Source organism: Phycodurus eques, chromosome 5, assembly GCF_024500275.1.
Source record: "Phycodurus eques isolate BA_2022a chromosome 5, UOR_Pequ_1.1, whole genome shotgun sequence".
Taxonomy (NCBI): Eukaryota; Metazoa; Chordata; class Actinopteri; order Syngnathiformes; family Syngnathidae; genus Phycodurus; species Phycodurus eques.
In genome coordinates, this window is record NC_084529.1 from 301,592 (window position 1) to 320,151 (window position 18,560).

Consider the following 18,560-nt stretch of genomic DNA (forward strand, 5'->3'; position numbering starts at 1 on the left):
ATGCAACGGTAGATGCGATTTGCAAGATTCACATGCAATAATTCCACAATGCCGGCAATTGTCCAGACTTATTTTGAAGACGTAAAGCCCTGGCGACGAATTTAGCTTTCCGATATACTTGAACGCACCACAAACCCTTCTGGGTTGTCTGAGCGGGAAGTTGGATTGTCGAGCTAAAATTGAACAAAAACCAAATTTAACGAACACGGCGCTGAATAGTATAGAATAGCACGTTAGTGCGTTCTAGGGGACTTCGTTCCATACGCGGCAATCTTACAAACGTTGTAGGAAGCTTTCAATGGTACACAAGTCAAATTCTTGCGTCGCTTCTTCGCCCACTTTTGTTAGTCATTGTTGGCTCAGTGTTGCCTCCTGTGGCCGTCGAGGGGACTTTTAACTTCTCGTAGAGTATAGTTGTGTTATTCGGGGCGTTTCCCCTGTCTGCCGCAGAGGGCAGTCGTGAACTGTTCGCTGCGTATCAAGACGAAGCCCCAACAAACCGAAGAAGACGTCGCGGCGCTCTTCAATTTGAAAAATGTTGTTTTTTTGACCTGAAGCTTCACTCTTTCTAATTCGGCTTTTTTTTTTTTTTTTTTTGCGCTTTTAAAATGTCCAACATTTCCGAGGAGAGGAACGCTTCTCCCAAGCGCTTCGGCCAGGTACAAATAACGAGACGCAACAACTTGAACAGTTTCTCCTTCAAAACTTGCATATCGCCATGCAGCAAATCCTGACTTATTTGGATTCTCTTGTCTTCTTCTGTCTTCCTCCCACGCCAGTGTGCTTACACAGCCGAAGAGCAGCGGGCCGTTCACAATGCACTGCGACAGAAGCTGGGACCAGAATTCATCAGTAGCAGACTGGCTGGCGGAGGACAGAAGGCGAGTTTTGCAGCTTGGAAACCACTTTTCACGTGACTTGCTCATTTCTTTCCCCACGGTGTAAAACCGAGATGTCTCCGTAACGCACCTGTCAAAGTGCCCCAAAGATCAAGAATTGTAGGACACCGAGTTGCCATAGAGATCGGATTGCATTTCGCCTCCGGTTAGATATCGTACTCGATCCCAAAAACACAAATGGCCTCCACCAAGCCCGACTTCGACAGCATTGCCCAACGATCGAGGACAGACGGATACTTTCTTCATCCCATGAAGGAAATTAAAGGGTTGCATCAGCAAATTTCACCCATATAAAGGGAATTTAGTGGGAGGGCAAGGCCGTCCAGAGACCCAACAGTTTGTATAAACGCGATTAAAAAGTTTTCCCTTTCCCCCCGAATACAGGAGTGCCGAATAGTACATTTGACAATTTCCTCGTTGCAGGTGTGCTACATCGAGGGCCACCGTGTGATCAGTCTGGCCAACGAGATGTTTGGATACAACGGCTGGTCTCACTCCATCTCGCAGCAGAACGTCGGTACTGTACGCCTCTGGCTGGGCTGGCTGTTGCCGCAGTAACGCATTTCCACGACAACCGCCGCCGACGTGCTCCGTATCCGGACCGACACGGCCTCGTGTTTGCTTTCCTAGACTTCGTGGACCTGGTCAACGGGCGGTTTTATGTCGGCGTCAGCGCTTTCGTCAAAGTGCAGCTGAAGGTGGGGAATAAAATGCAAATAGTCGTGTTGGGAATCACTCCCTGTTCCGATACGGTGAGTTTGTCCCGTCGTTGGCCGACGCATTTTGGGAAATAAGAAAAACAGCACCATACGGTACCCCGTACAATCATTAGCCGATAACGCTGCGATAGCCTTTATCGACTCCTTCTGCTTCTGTGTCGCGCGTGCTCTCGAAGTACTACGCTCGTACTGCTGCTCTCAACGACACGCACATCTCACTCATGTTTTTCTATGGTTTTCAATCTTCAAATGAATTGACGTCATCCGCTTCTGCTCCGCACTCGGTTTCCTAGCGCCGTTTGTCAACAAAAAGACATTTGAAATATGAAATGCAAAAAGTGCGAGCTCAAAACTTTTCCTCTCACTGCGAGGTAACCGCGTGAGCTGAGGGTTGGCGGAGGTTGTGAAGCTCGCTGCTGTCGCGTAGTTCCACTTTTCGCTTAGAACACAAATACAAAAAAGAAAGTCAAGCCAGCGGCAGCTGGTAGCTCCAAAAAGTATAATTCAAGGTCCCACCGTATACGCGAAAGCAAAAAGTTCTTGTATTTGTTCAATATTTATGACTGAACTCAACTTTATGTACAGAGTACTTTAAAAACGACGAGAGCTGCAGCTCAGAGCGGTAAGGCAGTGGAAGACCATTTCAAGATTTAAAATAATGACAAAAATCTTGAAATGACCTCTAAAGTAGTGCACAGGCAGCCAGTGGAAGGAATTGGAGTTATGTGCTCCCTCTTAGGTGTTCCAGTTGAGAGGCGAGGAGCAGCAGCGTTTTGAGCCAACTGGAGACGTTTGAGGCAGGGCTGGCTGACTCCAAAATAAAGCTCGTCGCAGTAATCGAGCGGGGATGTGATGAAGGCGTGGATGGATGATTCCAAAACAGATTTTTCATTTGACTGAGGCTTGGACTGCATAGTTTGCTGCAATCCAAATCTCTATGCCGTGATTAGAGTTGGGAATGAGCGAATGATTCCCAACACAGCCGTTCCTCCTGTGACGCTCATCATGAATGAATACGTCTGCGTGTTGTTTTCTGCCAGGACGGAGCGTTCCACGAGGATGTGGGCTACGGCGTGAGCGAGGGGCTCAAGTCCAAGGCTTTGTCCCTGGAGAAAGCGAGAAAGGAGGCCGTCACCGACGGCATGAAGAGAGCGCTCAAGTAGCGGAAGATGACCATTCCAGTTGGTAGCTGTCGTTGCAGATTTTACTCCGTTTTTGTTTTTTTTTAAGGTGCTTTGGGAACGCCCTCGGAAATTGCATCCTAGACAAAGCATACCTTCAGGCTATTAACAAGCTCCCCAAGCAGGTCAAAAGATATTGACAGTTGTTCAAAGAAAGAAAGAAAAGAAAAAAGTCCACGATTGCGTTCGGAATCCAATTCAATCTTTTTCCACACGCGCAGACGCCGCCCGCTTTCGATCCGGCCCGGACCAAGCGCTCGGAAAGCGAACCCTCCGTGGAGAAGGCTCGTTTCGACAGTCTGGTCCGAGAGGCTCGACCGGGGCCCGCCGCCGCCGCCGTCGCGCCGTCGGAGCCTCGAATCGACAACTTGAGGGACGAAACGCACGCTCCTCACGCTGGCGACGTTCAAAGTGAGGGCGCCGTCTCGAGGTAAACGCTCTCTTACTGGCGCCGCAATCGCGTCGATATGAAACAAAAACACAATTTCACAGCGAACGACACAGCCGAGTGCATCACCGAGAGAGGTTTAGAATTAATATCTCCGTGAAAAAAATCAAACGTTGGAATTAAGTACGTCAAACTCACCAGAGATTAAATGTGGTGATTTGTGCAGATCGCTACACACGTGTTTTTGCTAGTCGTAGTTGACCGGAACAGGTTTTGCTCTGATCGACCGATCGGAGGACGGAAACATTCCGACATCATCGAGGGGCAGCGCGCTGGCCCTGTGAGGACAAATTTGAAATCGGATTGCTCGAAGCGGCCTCAAACGGCATATAAACGAGGCAGAGGCTTTATTCCTACAAAAGAAATGTAGATTCCATAAGATTTATTATAATGTCAAGCACTTTCTTACAGCTGCGGTTATTTTCTTAAAGTACTCTATAAATAAAGTTCAGTTGAAATTATTGTAAGCCAATTTCAACATTGAACATTAATACTGCGCTTAAATATGGGAAGAAAAAAACGATTTCAAGGTAGTGTAAATACTTTTGCTGCGCTGAAAGAAACCAGACATTCACGCCACATACATAAATGTTTTTATTAAAATGTATTGCACACACGTTAAATAATAATAAAAAAAAAACTAAATGAACGCCTGAAAGCAAACCTTTCTAAAAGATTAAAGTGGCACCCGAAAAATGGAATGTAAATTCGACACGCCACAGAGAAGAGTCATGTTATCAAGCCTGCCAAATTTGAATGAATTAAAAAAAAAAAAAAAAAAAACTTGAATAATAATAATAAACTCGCCACCTCTCAGCTCACAGACGCTGTGGGCGTGTCCAATGGATGCGCCAAAAAGGGCGATCGCTTATACGACCTCCAATCACATTAGGAGGCTCAACTTCAAAACTGAATGGCTATTGTGGACTAGAATCAAAGAAATAATAACACTTTGAGAATCACTGGCTTAAAGAAACGGGTTACGTCGGCCTTCTGAAGGCTCCGGGTAGATTACATTGACACGGCAACACAGAGGCTGAAATCTGATCGGACCCAAAAACAAAACAAAATGAAATATCCTCATTCACGTACTGAAAGCAGTGCAGCCAAGAAAAACGCTACGAAAAGAACAGACTAGACCGTTGGGAATAAATGAATACAATTTTCTTGAAACAAATATTCAAATTGAGGTTGTGCTTCTGCTTGTTCTCCCAGACAGGCGGCGGCGGACGCGTCGTCTTCGTCGTCCGAGTCGCACACGGACCTCAAGCAGCTGCGCAAGCTGCGGCAACAGCAGCTGCAGCAGAAGTTCCGCAGGGAGATGGAGGCCAAGAGGCTGCAGCAGAAGCAGGAGGACACCGAGGCGGAGAACGTGGAAGGAGGAGGTGACGGATTCAGCTGACCTTCTTTGTTGTGTCTACATTTTTGAACTAAACTTGAACAGCGGCTTATTTGGAACTCGACACAAAGCGACTCTTAAGGATTGTGCTCAAGTATATTTTCCCCATCTATATTTAAGCCAACCTTCAATCTGTTTTTTTGTTTTTTGTTTTGTTTATTTGCTTTAAGATGCCATAAAATGGCACCAAAGCTCATTGGGCAGGAGCAATTGGTATCAAGGAAGTACAGGTATGTTGAAGTGAGACATCTCGACTAATAGATTAACATCTCTGTAAGTTGAGCCAGGGTTGTGAGTGGAAGGTATGGAGAGTCTTTGCTAAATGTGCCCAATTGTCATCTGTAGGACTTTTTTTTAATGGTTATGTAAGACGAGTTTGAAATCATTATAATGCTTTAAGATCATATTTTTTTTGTACATTTACTGTTTAAACCTTCAATACAGGCAGTTTTAAACATTTTCAGGGAGGTTGTCAATTACTTTTTTTTTGAATGCAGCAGGGCTCTCTTGTCAGTCCCTTTATTGTAATAGAGCATCACTGTTGAGGGCCGTTAAAAACTGCAGGAGGCAGTATTGTGCATTTAGGTTGTGCGGGGTCAGGTATGGGACCTTCTAATTGCCGTATTTAATGCCGCCAAATGCATTACAATATGGTAGAAAAGTTAATTTAGCTGTTCAATCGGATCGTGAAACTATTTCTTAGAATTATATCCATCCTTCCATTTTCTGTACCGCTTTATCCTCACAAGGGTCCCACGTTGTCGTGCCGGAGGCTATCCCAGCTATCTTCGGGCGAGAGGCGGGGTACACCCTCAACTGGTCGCCAGCCAATCGCAGGGCACATAGAAACAAACAAGCATTCGTGCACACATTCACACTTACGGGCAATTTAAAGTCTTCAATCAACCTACCACGCATGTTTTTGGGATGTGGGAGGAAACGCACGCCGACACGGGGAGACCATGCAAACTTCACACAGGTGAGGCTGGATTTGAACCCCGGTCCTCAGAACTTTGAGGCAGATGTGCTAACCAGTCGACCACTGTGCCTATAACTATATATTCAATAATACAGAAAATGGATAGATGGATGCCTGTATAGCTTACAGCTACCAAAAACCCACAATTCACCATATGAAGAAATGACAGTATTACATAAGAAACAACCAAAATGATTTTTAACACAGAGGTTTGGTAGGACTTTTTGGTCTTGTACCCCGAAACCTAATGTTTCCAACCTCCATACTTGAGTGTGGGGATGTTGTTCTTTGGGTTAAACTTTTTTTTTTTTTTTAAATCCTCCAAACACGGCCGGTGGAGTCGATGCTGAATAGCTCCACTTTGGTTTAATCCAACCATTGCACTTTCTTTCTGCGAGTCATTTACAGCAGGAATGTCCCGACGTTTTCCACATACATACAGTTAAATGAAAGGAACCCGCTTCACCTTGTTTCGGAAACATACTAAAACCAATCCAACATGCTGTAGGTCAACATCTGCGAAGCAGTTAAACGTATTCAAAGAGAAGAAATGGTGAAAATTGCAGCTTAGTGTTATCAGTTAAAAGGTATTAGTTTCAGTGTGATATCCAAATTTTAAAAAAATTGATATGTTGGATCATTCAAATGTATTTAAAAAAAACAAATCGTGACAAATTGTCTTTATTTTTGTATATACATGCACTTTTAGTAAAAAGTGTAACGTGTGTTGATGTTTTAATTGAAAAAAAAAACCCAACTGTTCTCTGTTCCAACATTTTAAACTTTTTTTAGTAACCTTTTCATGTGGCTTCTTAAGATGAGCCCATAAACGGGCCTTCTTCTTAGTGACCTGAGCTAGTTTTCAATCTTTCACGTCCAGCCTCTTGTCCTCCACAGACGATCCCGAACTGTGGAATTTCACCCTGAATTTTGAGGGGTCGGACACCCCCAACAGGGAGCTCAGGCCGAGCACACCCAACAATCACAAGATGCAGACGCGCAGCAAGACCCCGCAAAGGAGCTCCGCCACTGTGCCTGAGGAGCAGCAGTCGCCTCCGCATCAAGCCAGACCAGGTCTGCTCTAGCAGAAACACTGCATTTGACTTAAGCCACGTACTGCACACCATCATTTGAGCTGTCCTCTTTCCAGTTGAAACCTCGAGTCCATACCGAGCTGGGCAGTCCATGAAGAAACGCAGACTGGATACATGACGTTGACCTCCTTTATTTCTATTTATTTTAGTGTTTTATCTGAATTGTTGCTGTTACTTGTATAAAGGTTGTCAAGTTTTTGCCTTATTTCCTCACTTAATTCTCCACTATTTTCTGTACGTGTTTGAATGTGATTTAATTCTGAGCACAGCCACATCCGCAGTTATGGGTGTGCACACTTATGCAACTACGGTACTTGACTCAAATTATGTTTACTTTCACTTTAGTTGTACAGGTTTTCGGCCACAATAGTAGTAGAATCTTAAGGTTTTTTGTTTTTTTTTTACAAAAACCTGGCATTTGAAAAGGGGTGTGTTGACTTGCTTGAAATTTAATGGGGACTCGCCCAATTCGTAGAAAATGTTCCAAATGCAAAGACATTGGACAATATGGGCAATTTATTTCATATTTTTAATTTGTTTTTACATTTTGTACAATGTGAAAAACATACACAAAACCAGACACCAAATCACAGAAGTCAATACAGAGAGTAGAATTGTCAGTAGCCTCACGTCTTGTTTTGAGGATCTTTTAGGTTTGTGCTGTACAGTGGCTGTCAGATTGAACACCAGTGAAGCTGGCATGCAGAAAACACAAGAGTTATATACGCCGCTATTCAACTTGTGACATTGGCGGATGCGAATGAGGGGAAACCTGACCCCGAAAGGCAAACAATCCTAAGTAGCGTTCCCCTATCAAAAAACTGAAGTCGGTAACCCTCGTCGTCAGGCAAAGACTCCACGAACCCTCTGTCCCTATAAAACTTTGCATATTCTGCATTGCAGGAACTTATTTTTTTCTCTAGAGAAGTTTTAACTAGTCGTCCAAACTATGAGCGGGCCACTGGAGCGCCTCTGTGAAATGGTTTCATGAGAAATCCACCAAAAAAAAACAAAACAAAAAACAAAAACAAAAAGCCAGCCAAAAGCACAAGAATGAGCCAAGTCAAAGCAGTAAATAACCAGGAGAACATTTCCAACCTCTACATTGTTCGCGGTGCATTCACATTGCGTACGGGGCCGACTCGGGACGTGCAGGGAAAGCCGTTGGAGCGTTTATTCCAAATCGTTAATATCCAGCTTAAGGTCCATGTACTAGTACACTCTTTGTCCTGACTAGTAAAACGACTGGACTCAAGTTTTTTTCCCTATTAGGACATTAACCTCAGTCCTTGCTAGGAGGACAATTGGAGGTTACTAGTGAGGCGAAACAACATGTGTCTCCTAGTAGTAAGTTGACCGCTTTGTCCTCACTACGAGGGCAGCTACATGAGTCTAGTGAGTGCACTAATTGACAACTGGATGCTACTCGTACTACTAGTGACATGATACAATTTGACTAGTTAACATCTAGCTTATCACTAGTAGTACTGGTAGCACATGCAGATATCAACTAATGCATAGTTTTGCCCCACTAGTGGTCACCCTATTAGTACGTCAAAGTTGTTCTACTAGTGTGCAGAAATGCCATGCAGCAGTTCTACTAGTGCGGTGAATTAGTAGGGGACAAAGAGCGTACAAGTGCATGGACCTTAAGATGGATATAAAAAAAAAACAAAAAACTGCTTTTTGCCAAGAAGCCATTGTGAGTATTTAGTTGACATGCAGTAGTACTTGTAGTGCTCAGATGTCAACGAGTGCACATTTTCGCCCCACTAGTAAAATGTCATTGTCCTACTAATGAAGACAAAGCTTGTACTAGTACATGGACCTGATGCTGGTTATCAGGGATATCGTATTCATTTGAGCATCTATCCGATATCCAACTTAAGGTCATACTAGTAGTCGAAACAACATTGCCAGTAAGACAGTTGTTCTTCTAGTGAGGACAAAAAGCGTACTAGTACATGGCCCGTTCGGAATAAACGCTGAAGCGGCTTTTTCCGTAAAACTTGTCAACAGTAAGGATGCAAGGCACTAAAGTCTTCCTCACGTTTTGCGGGGTGAGAGTGCGTGTGCGTTCTCTAGTCACGGTGCATCACATGTAATAAAAAAAAAAGTAGCAGCTAGCCGCACATTAAACTACAGTATGTACAATAAAATAGAAAGCGAGAAGCTAAAAAGGTTGTCGGTTGGGCAGTCCTAGATAGAAGCTTCATATACAGCAGGATGAGAGTGTACATTGAGATAATAATAATAAACCCTGCAATTGCACTTTTTTATATTCCTTTAACTACATGTTGTTTAACAACCTTTTAATAATTACAGTGAGACAACATCAAAATCTGATGGTTGAATACAGGTCCATAAAGAACATTTTTGTTTATTAAATAGATGTGTACAAAAAAAAAAAAAGACCACAGAAAAAGAGGGAACCCACTAAAGAACTGGCTAATCATCGCATACGCTGTCTGAAAACTACAAACCGAAACTATTTGACTTGAAGAGTTTTGTGGTTTTGCGAGGAACCGATGTGGGATTAGTTCAATTCAAGTGTAAACCAACAAATAGAAAATAAGAGGGAAAAAAACAACACCCGAGCCAGATCGTGATCTACAGCAGCATCGCCTCCATTTCGTGGTGCTCAACACCAAGATGCCTTTTGTGTTTTTTTCCTCATAGTCGTATATTCAACGTGTGTAGAAAACACAAAATCACAATTGACACCAGACATAAATATGCCGAATATCTATGTACAAAAACGTCTTCAGGGAATAAGGCCACAGTTACAAAAGGGGGGCAAGTTGCTTCTCTTCTCTTCTCCTCTCTCGTTAATTATTGCATTGACTTCACCGTGTACACATATACAATGATATACACACACACACACATATACACATATATATATATATATATATATATATATATGTGTGTGTGTGTATATTTTGCAAGCCGCCGTCACACTCCTGCTCAACTTACCAAGTCTTTCTACTCGCTCTCACACATTTCTCTCTCGCTGACACAACTTAACCTCGTACAAGCACGTCAATATTGACTTCGTCCCACTTTTGGCTTGGAATGACAACAACTTGCAGTACGCTACTGACAAAAAAGGGTTCGGGACGTTGGGCTTTCCGGATGAACCTGAAAATGCCCTAGAACCATTTCACGTTCACTTACTTTGGACTTTGCCTAAACTTCTGAATGTTTCAGTACCTCTTGGCAGAATTTGCTGGACTAGAGTAAAGAGCTGAACTGCAAAAATTCACAATGGTTTCCAAGGGGATGTCCACTTCTGTGACTTCCAGTCTCTTTTTCTCTCTGTTGCGACCTGCTGGTGACACTCAAAAGCTTTAATACATGACGCGCCCAATAAATTGCCACTCAAATGCCTTTCTGTGACACCCAAAGGCTATAAACTCCGGATAGTCTGGCAATGGCAAGGCGTGAAGTGGAAGAGGCCACTGAGCTTATAGCGTCATCAGCAGGTTGCGACGGCGAGACCGGAAGAGTCACAGAAAGGCATACGAGAGGACGTCCTTACAAACGTATCGTTAGATTCATCGAGCAAAGCGAGTATCGTCGGAAGGTTGAAACAGATGCGGAGAGACTGGACGAGTCCCAGAACATTTAGTCAAGAAATTAATTTCACCAGTAAAAGTGGATTCTAGTGCATTTTAGGCTCATCCTGAAATGTTACCCGAAAGCCCAACATCCTGAACTTTTTGCGAGAGGCGCACGTCTGCCCTCGACGACAAGAAAATAAAGACATCTTTGGCTGACCGATCAGCTCATCACAGCTCAATTTCACAGCTAGCGGGCGGGCCGAGTGTACGCTGTGTGTGTGTTCGTGTATTGCACGCTCCCTCCGAAGGGGCTCGGCAGACTTCAATCTGCCCGAGAGGACGACATGTAGTAATCGTAAAAAAGAAAAAAATGTGAATAATAAGCAGGGAGAGCGCTCGTTGTTCCGTGTGTGCTTGGAGCCGGACTGGGCTACGTGGGCCTTAAATTGGATCCTCTCTGGCTGACTGATTTCTGGTTGGCCGACGCAGTAGTCCCCATGTTGTACCCTTGGTGCATGGGCACCGGGGGGGTCACGGGCGACTGGTACTGGGCGGGATTGAGCATGCCGACCTGGCAGTTGCCCGTGGGTCCCGCCCACTGAGGGGCGCCGTACGGCGCCGAGGCGTACCCGAAGCCCGGGCCCAGGGAGCCTTTCCGAGGGCCCAATGGGACGGAGGGGTTGGCGGGGTTGGGGAGGTGAGCGGTGGCGGGGGTACCGGCGGCGGTGCCGGGAGGCGCGGGGAGGGTCGGGCAGAGGTAGCCGGGAGCCGAGAACTTGCGACCCATGTTGGCGGGAGGGATTACCTGGAATGGAGAAGCAAGAAAATCAGAGAAAAGCACCAAACGCATTACCTCGGTACCGTCTGGTGGAATCTTGCGCTTTTTGCTAGGTTTACTTCAATAATGGTCTTTGTTCTGTCTCTTTTTGAATGTGCACCGTCAAAAGTGAAACGAAAAGCTTTCCCGATGCAGCTAACTAATATAATAGCCCGTGTAGTCTACTTCGGTTGCAATTTGCCTGTTTGTGCTCAAATGGGCCACTGGGCCTCATTCATGAACCGTGCGTACGCGCAGATTTGAAATCTGGCACAATATGCGCGTACGTTTTTGTTGGTACTCCGCAAACAAATTCCGAAGCTCCTCAGACAATGCGTACACACAAATAATGCAGGATCAGCTTTTGAAAAACTACAGTCATTTATAAAAACAAAAATCACTTTGAGCGATAACTCAAAGAAGGATTTTGCTAATGAGTTGACCGTCCTAAATAACAATGAAAAGGACCCTTTATCACTTTGACCCCTGTTGCATTCAAGTGTGCGTGTACAGTATGTGCATTCATGTGCGCTGCGGCTGTCTGCATGCAACACGTCCAAGTTGTCATTCAACGAGCAGGAAGTGCAATCGGACCGCTTGCACTTCCTAGTTCCTAAGGCTTCAGTATTCTTTCTAATCCATCAAATAATCAGGTTAATATATTTTTCTGTCATTTTGCATGTGCAAATGTGACACACACACACACACACACACACACACACACACACAAACCCCCCGACGTGGTTGAATTGCAACGCACTCCGGTCGGCATATGGCTGACTTCTTTTCTTTGGCTTTCAATGCCAATTTCATGAATTTTATCAACTACAAACGCCTCTTTGCTCTGCTTTCGTTATTCTTTACTATGGTGTGTATGTTAACAATGTATGCAGCGTGTGCAGAGTTTGTTTGCGCTAAATACATTCATTTATGTAACATGGGTCCATGAATGTGTACATGCCGATACATGGTGTCGGTGCTTTATGGTCCTCTCAATTTGAAGTATTCTGCTCCCATCTTGTGGCAAATATATGAAATGACAAACCACTTTTAGGGGGAGCGTTACTTAATGGCAAATTGTCACTATTCGTGGCAGGGCTCAGCTGTGGTGGGGTTCACTGTATATTTATATATACTTTTGGTGACATTTTTGTTTGGTGATGTGCCGTGAGCTTTTTCTAACCAACTTGGCTAAAATCAAGGTTGGGGAACACTGCTGGAATGTGTTTGACCATATAGGTTTCACTGTACCAACACACACAAATTGATCCAAAGAGATGAAATCGTTGCGTAGCTTACATCGTGTCCCTGAGCTGCCTGTGCTCCGGTTTTAGGACCCCTCTTGCCCTGCGAGAGACTGATGTCTTTGGCCCAGTTATCCACCAGCTGGTGCAGGTCATCTGTGAAGGTACCCTTGCACTTCTGGGTGTTAGTGGCAGCGACGGCGTTAGACGCTCCGCTCGCATGTGTCAGGGAAGGCGAGTGGTTCTGGCAGGGGCCCGAGCCGTTTGTGGAGGCGGTCCCACTGGCTCCTTGGAATAAAACAAAAATATGAGTTCGGGGGGGACAAGCAGCGGTGCGAAAAACGAAGTACGAATATTTCATTATTGTCCTTGAAGTCGATTTTTCAGGTATCTGTACTTATTGACTTTTAAGAGAGCTCGCTGTAATTTCAACTTAAATTTCCTCTAATGCCTTTTTCCCGTCTCATTACAAGCACCGTGTCAGTAAATACAAGGGAACTATTTTGTCTGCAGAGGTTTTTCATTGTGCCAAATGATCAAAATGGGTATTGTATACAATTGGCAGTGAAAATTCCGTTTGACTTTTGCACACTTTAGAGTCTCCACTTGGTTCCTATTATTTCCAAACAGGAGTTAAAGATTGCAAGTACTTCTGCCACCTCTGGGGACAGGGTATGCAGCTCAGTAAGTGAGGGCTGTTTCAGAGTTTTCACACACACCTGTGGAGCAACTGCTGAGGCTGGGCAAGGATGGAGAGGGTCTGAGCTCTTTTAAAGGCGTTTCCACTTCTGTTTGGGAAGCCTCTGTAGCCAGAGGTGTACTTTGTTTCGGGGGAGACTCGCAGCCGTCAGTACTGTGAGCTGAGGCCGGACATCCTGAAAGTCAGACGGTTGTGCTTGAATAAAAACCGAAGCACACCATTGTACAGGCTGTCCCAAGAGTCAGGACACAGAAAAAGGACTCGTGTGGAGTTATTGTACCAAGTTTTTACGGAAATCTTGCAAAGCGCATTCATCTTTGCTTCACAAATGTTGGAAAGCAGATTGAAGATGTTATTTGTTCATAATCCAACGGAATACAATGTTGAAAATGTCATTTTTGTCGCCTATTCAATTCTATTTGTATTTACACAGCACCAAATGACAACAGAATGAGACCAACTGAAGCCCGCACGAGAAAGCGGCACTTCCATTGTACATTACAATGGCAAATGCTATTCTATTGACGAGTAGAAGCGTTGTCGTTTTTAATGCGTCCACACTGTAGATGAGCTCGACTATCCGGTGGCGTGTTCTTACCAGAGAATATGGGGCTGGGCTGGCCACTGCTGCGGGGAGATTTCTGGCTTTTGCTCTTGAGCCTTCGTCGCCCTCCGGCCATGGCCACAGCAGGTGAAAGGACGGAAGGAGGAGCAGTTTTCCCCAGCCGGGTAAAGAGCGCCTCGATTTCCTCTTTCTGACGGGTCTGCAGGGCTTGGACCTCCAGCATGTGTCTGCAAAAGCAGCAGAGGGGCATTCGGCAGGATCAACAGAAAAGCTACCGTAATACAGGGCGGGGAAGATGCCAAGTACCTTTCTCTGAGATGACTAACTTCTTTCTGCAACGCTTCGTCCTCCGTTCCAGAGTCGTCATCGTTGTCGCTGCTATACGGGGTGTGTGCTTTATGAGGGTCCGTGGAGGGCCCGTTTTGGACACCCGAACTGTGTGATGGACTCGAACCTGCCGTTGCTGTCACTGAGAGTAAACAACAAATCTCATTTACTGATAGAGGCTAGGTTGACCGCAATATGTACTTGTGTGGAGGCACGAGAAAGATGCTAGATGAAGTAGGATCCATTTTTCAGGTCGTAGTAATTGTGTCATTTACTTGACAGTGGGCCGTGCTTTCACCCATTTGGGGGACACGATGACAGCATTTGAAAGCAGAAAATGGCTTCATTTTTTACGGTTTTGACACCTTGTTAAATATACTTTGCAATTTTTTATTTATTTTTTAATTCAAATTTGATAGGGTTTTCAACAGCACTTCTTTGTGATGTGTCAAAATTTTAAGGCATTTATTTGCACTTTACAGGGCTTTTCTTTTGAAACTTATTTAGCTAGGCTGAGAGGTGCAATTCATAGAAAAAGCTATTCGTATGTATACACAAAAAAGAGCCAATTAGGAAGTGGTACTCTTTCTTTGTATTTTCCAGAAGTCTGGATGCCCAATGACACCGTGCTGCCTCTCACAGGTCAGTCTGAGTACTACGGCTGACAATGAGTTTGAGGAAGGCGACTCACAATTAATTGTCTGTGGAGATATGATTGTGTGTGCGGTGTGCCGTGTTGGTCATGTGGAGTATACAACACACACTAAAAGAGCAGTAAGCGCGCACAGAAGACATTTTTTCCTTGTAGTGTAGAGTCACTCACATGTTAAAAATCACTTAAGATGTTCTGAATGCACCATCTCAATCATTGTTCAAAATCGGACCCGCAGAAGACCAAGTAAAGCAAAATAAGTCGTGAACTAGGATCCTAGCAGTGGACGATGAAGCCGCTACACACCTGTGACTGAAAAGCGTCCCACTTTGGAGGGAGCCGTTTCTCCTGATGCGGCGTTGCTGCTGGTGGAAACCTGGAAGCGCCCTATTGCTATGGTGGGGGGTTGGCTGGCGGAACTGGCAGGGAGAGACACGTCTCCGCTGTTGTGGTCCGTTTCACACACTGCGGCCGGCAAAGTGGACGAGCGGTGGAGGGTGTTTTCGGGGCTTGAGGGGGGGGAGGAAGAAGAGGATGAGGAGGAGGAGGAGGAGGAGGAGGAGGAGGAGGAGGGTGTGAGGGAAGAAGAGGAGACGATGCTGGCAGGATCTAGAACTCCGCTAGACGCACCGTCTGGAGCAACAGACACCTGGGCAGAGAGACGGTGGAATTTTAGTCAAACCTTTTTTATGGGGTTTGATCATCTCCTTCTTTATTGAGCACATTTGCCTTGCGGCAGTGAACTTACTTGGAAACGACCCAGAGTGAAAGCCGCTACAGGAGGCTGGACTGTGTTGCCACCCTGGACAGTCTCCGGGCTCAGAGCTCTCCTTAGCTGGGCATCCAAATTACCCAGAGGTGGCTGGGACTGTTGAGTCAAACAAGCAGGATAAGATTTGACCATTTTTGGCATATAATAGCATCTGATATAAAGTGGTAGAAAATCCAAGCGAGAAAGCAGCATTACTATGGATAGAAGTGCTCACCTGATTTGGTCCAGGGAATGGAGGTAACGTGTCCGAGGGCAGAGTAGCAGCTTGGTCAAAACCAGTAGGTAACGTCTACAAAGATAGATAACAAATGAGGAATAATATATTATGATATACATCATTTAACAGCAGAGAATGATTCAATGCATGCATGAATGTTTGAAATTATTGGAGTGGCAATAAAAACACCAACTTGTTTGTTTTGTTTTGAAAAATAGGACTATATTGTATAAAATCATACACACACACACACACACACAGTGGGTACGGTAAGTATTCAGAGCCCCTTAAATTTTTCACTATTTATGTTGCAGATTCATTTTGCCCCTCAAATGTACACACAGCTCCCCATACTGGCAAAAAAAAAGGTTGTTGACATTTTTGCTGATTTACTCAAAAAGAAAAACTGGAATATCACACAGCCGTAAGTATTCAGACCCTTTGCTGTGACACTCCTATATTTGTCCATTTCGTCTGCTCATCCTTGAGATGGTTCTACACCTTCATTGGAGTCCAGCTGTGTTTGATTACACTGATTGGACTTGATGAGGAAAGCCACACACCTGTCTATAAAGACCTCACAACTCACAGTGCATGTCAGAGCCAATGAGAATCGTGAGGTCAAAGGAACTGCCGGAAGAGCTCAGAGACAGAATTGTGGCAAGGCGCAGATCTGGCCAAGGTAAGAAAAAAAAATTCTGCTGCACTTAAGGTTCCCGAAAAGCAAAGTGGCCTCCATAATCCTGAAATGGAAGACGTTTGGGACGACCAAAACCCTTCCTAGAGCAAACTGAGCAATTGGGGGAGAAGAGCCTCGGTGAGGGAGGTCAAGAAGAACCCAAAGATCGCTGTGGCTGAGCTCCAGAGATGCAGTCGGGAGATGGGAGAAAGTTCTAGAAAGTCAACCGTCACTGCAGCCCTCCACCAGTCGGGCTTTATGGCAGAGTGGCCCGACGGAAGTCTGCCCTCAGTGCAAGACGCATGAAAGCCTGAATGGAGTTTGCTAAAAAATACCTGACGGACTCCAAGGTGATGAGAAATAAGATTCTCTGGTCTGATGAGACCAAGATAGAAATTGTTGGCCTTAATTCTAAGTGGCATGTGTGGAGAAAACCTGGCACTGCTCATCACCTGTCCAACACAGTGCCAACAGTGAAGCATGGCGGCGGCAGCATCGTGCTGTGGGGGCAGGACGACCGGTTGCAATCGAAGGTAAGATGAATGCGGCCAAGTACGGGGATATCCTGGATGAAAACTATAACCAAGCTATAACGTGTGTTGGATGTGTGCCTTTAAGAGGCGTTGCCTGGCGGTCTGCGTGGGAGCTTCTGGGCACGAGTTGTGGCCTACAGAAGTTCTGACTGTTTGTCCCGTTGAATGAACTGCTGAAAGTGCTTCGGCGATTGTGCCTCTCTTTGCCCACATGCCAGGGCGTTCCAGTCCCTTGTAACTTTAAAAACTCCCAAGTCGGGCCACTAGTAAGTGAACACAACCGGGTGTATACACCAACAGTGATTTAATAGAAATTAAGTTTCTCATTAAAGAAGATTTGATGTCTTCTTTGGTTTAGGCTACAACTTCACTGAAATTATCCTTGTATATTGTGGCACAGTTCTAGAATGGCTATTCTGTACAACATAATCACGTTAGTAAATGGATGAGTAGTTGATCAGCCACTAACCTGTGCCCTTGGCTTGGATGGAGGGGTCTGGGTGTGTCCTGCAGGGGTTAACCCCTGTCCTGGGGTGCTTGTAGACAGTGGAGTGACGCCCTGTACCCCGGATGTGAGAGGGAGGTTTGAGGGAGGCACCAGAGCGGCACCAGGAGGAGGGGAGGATGTTCCGGCGGGAGGGGAAGAGGTCCCGGTGTTCTGACCGGGATCCACTGACGTGCTAGAAGAACTTGTACTCTGGTCTTTAAAAAGGGATCGCAGCTTCTTGTCGAGGGCTTGGATATCATCTCTGCCCGCCGTTTTGGTCTGAAGCTCGGCGACCTCAGACTCTACTGTCTGGGGCTGGTTCTGACTGGGGACAGGCTGAGATGCATGTGCGGCTGAATTCATTGGTTGAGAAGACGTACCAGCACTGTTAAAAGGTTGCGGCTCGACGGCAGGGACGGTGCCTGTATTAGTGCTCAGCTGGGGCGCGAGCAGCACGGGGACGGAGGTCTGCACGGCCGGTGCAGAAAGGGAAGAAGAGGAGGCAGGGACACTGACAGTGGGTGCGATCTGCGAGGGCGCCGTTTCATGGGAAGTGTGGGCCGGTGGAAGGGGCTCACTGGGGACGGGAGCTGGAGCTTGGGACTGGGATGATACAGCTGGAGGAGAAACTCTTCCACTTGGGGGGTGGGGCTGAGGCGTTGCAGTTGAAACGAGCCCAATACGGGGGAAACTAGAACTAGTGGTGGAAGGTACCGTTTCGAGAGGAGCCAGAGCACACTGGGTGTTTGGGACAAGTCCAGCATCATTGGATGGGACCGTGCCAGCGTCCTGATCAGCGCTCGTAGAATCAATCACGCTGCTGCCTCGCTCTGCGTGATCCTGCCTCATTTGGTTGAAAGCCTGCTGCAGAATCCCAGATGGAGCAGATAAAGAAAGGCCTGATGTCATAGTGGGCCCTGGAAAAAGAATCACTTTGTTCAAATGTGAGATCACATTACATGCAGTTAGTTACATGTGGTAAACATGGCTCCTCTCCTCCTGGTGTATATTAAATACATATATTTATAATACATAAATTATATACAAATAGTTTATTGGTGAATGTACTTTCCTATAACGATCATAGATGCCATGCCCCCCAAAATGAATTGAAATGTCAATCTGTTGCAGCCCCCCCCCCCCCCAAAACGTTTTTTTCTCCCCATCTTTTTAATAAAGAAAGAAAATCCCTATATTTTCTAAAAACATGAAAAAACAAAGGCATTAACTGGTTTCACAAAGTGTAAAATACTGTGTATACTGTCCACGAGGGCCGAGTAAGTCA

At 45.5% G+C, this 18,560-nt stretch overlaps 2 protein-coding genes across 7 annotated transcripts in view; one reads left to right on the forward strand and one right to left on the reverse strand.

The window, feature by feature from the left end:
- The first annotated feature begins 595 nt into the window (after positions 1-595).
- On the forward strand, positions 596-6,924 carry rad52 (RAD52 homolog, DNA repair protein). The gene is made up of 10 exons (XM_061676545.1): positions 596-659; positions 780-881; positions 1,323-1,416; positions 1,530-1,597; positions 2,659-2,777; positions 2,849-2,924; positions 3,021-3,229; positions 4,463-4,632; positions 6,523-6,699; positions 6,776-6,924. Exons 1-10 carry the CDS (start codon positions 609-611, stop codon positions 6,835-6,837), a joined length of 1,128 nt encoding a protein of 375 aa, XP_061532529.1. The 5' UTR covers positions 596-608; the 3' UTR covers positions 6,838-6,924.
- Positions 6,925-7,234: 310 nt separating this feature from the next.
- Positions 7,235-18,560, reverse strand: part of wnk1a (WNK lysine deficient protein kinase 1a) — a 38,656-nt gene continuing 27,330 nt past the window's right edge. For 5 of the 6 annotated variants that reach the window (XM_061676542.1, XM_061676543.1, XM_061676539.1 and 2 more), the window contains 9 exons: positions 17,258-18,192; positions 15,574-15,648; positions 15,336-15,455; positions 14,894-15,236; positions 13,915-14,077; positions 13,642-13,835; positions 13,063-13,218; positions 12,399-12,631; positions 7,235-11,087 (listed from right to left, as the gene is read on the reverse strand). In XM_061676542.1, coding sequence (XP_061532526.1) covers positions 10,713-11,087; positions 12,399-12,631; positions 13,063-13,218; positions 13,642-13,835; positions 13,915-14,077; positions 14,894-15,236; positions 15,336-15,455; positions 15,574-15,648; positions 17,258-18,192 — 2,594 coding nt within the window. In that variant the 3' untranslated portion in view covers positions 7,235-10,712. The remainder of the gene's footprint in view (positions 11,088-12,398; positions 12,632-13,062; positions 13,219-13,641; positions 13,836-13,914; positions 14,078-14,893; positions 15,237-15,335; positions 15,456-15,573; positions 15,649-17,257; positions 18,193-18,560) is intronic. The other variant, XM_061676544.1, reaches the window with a different exon arrangement.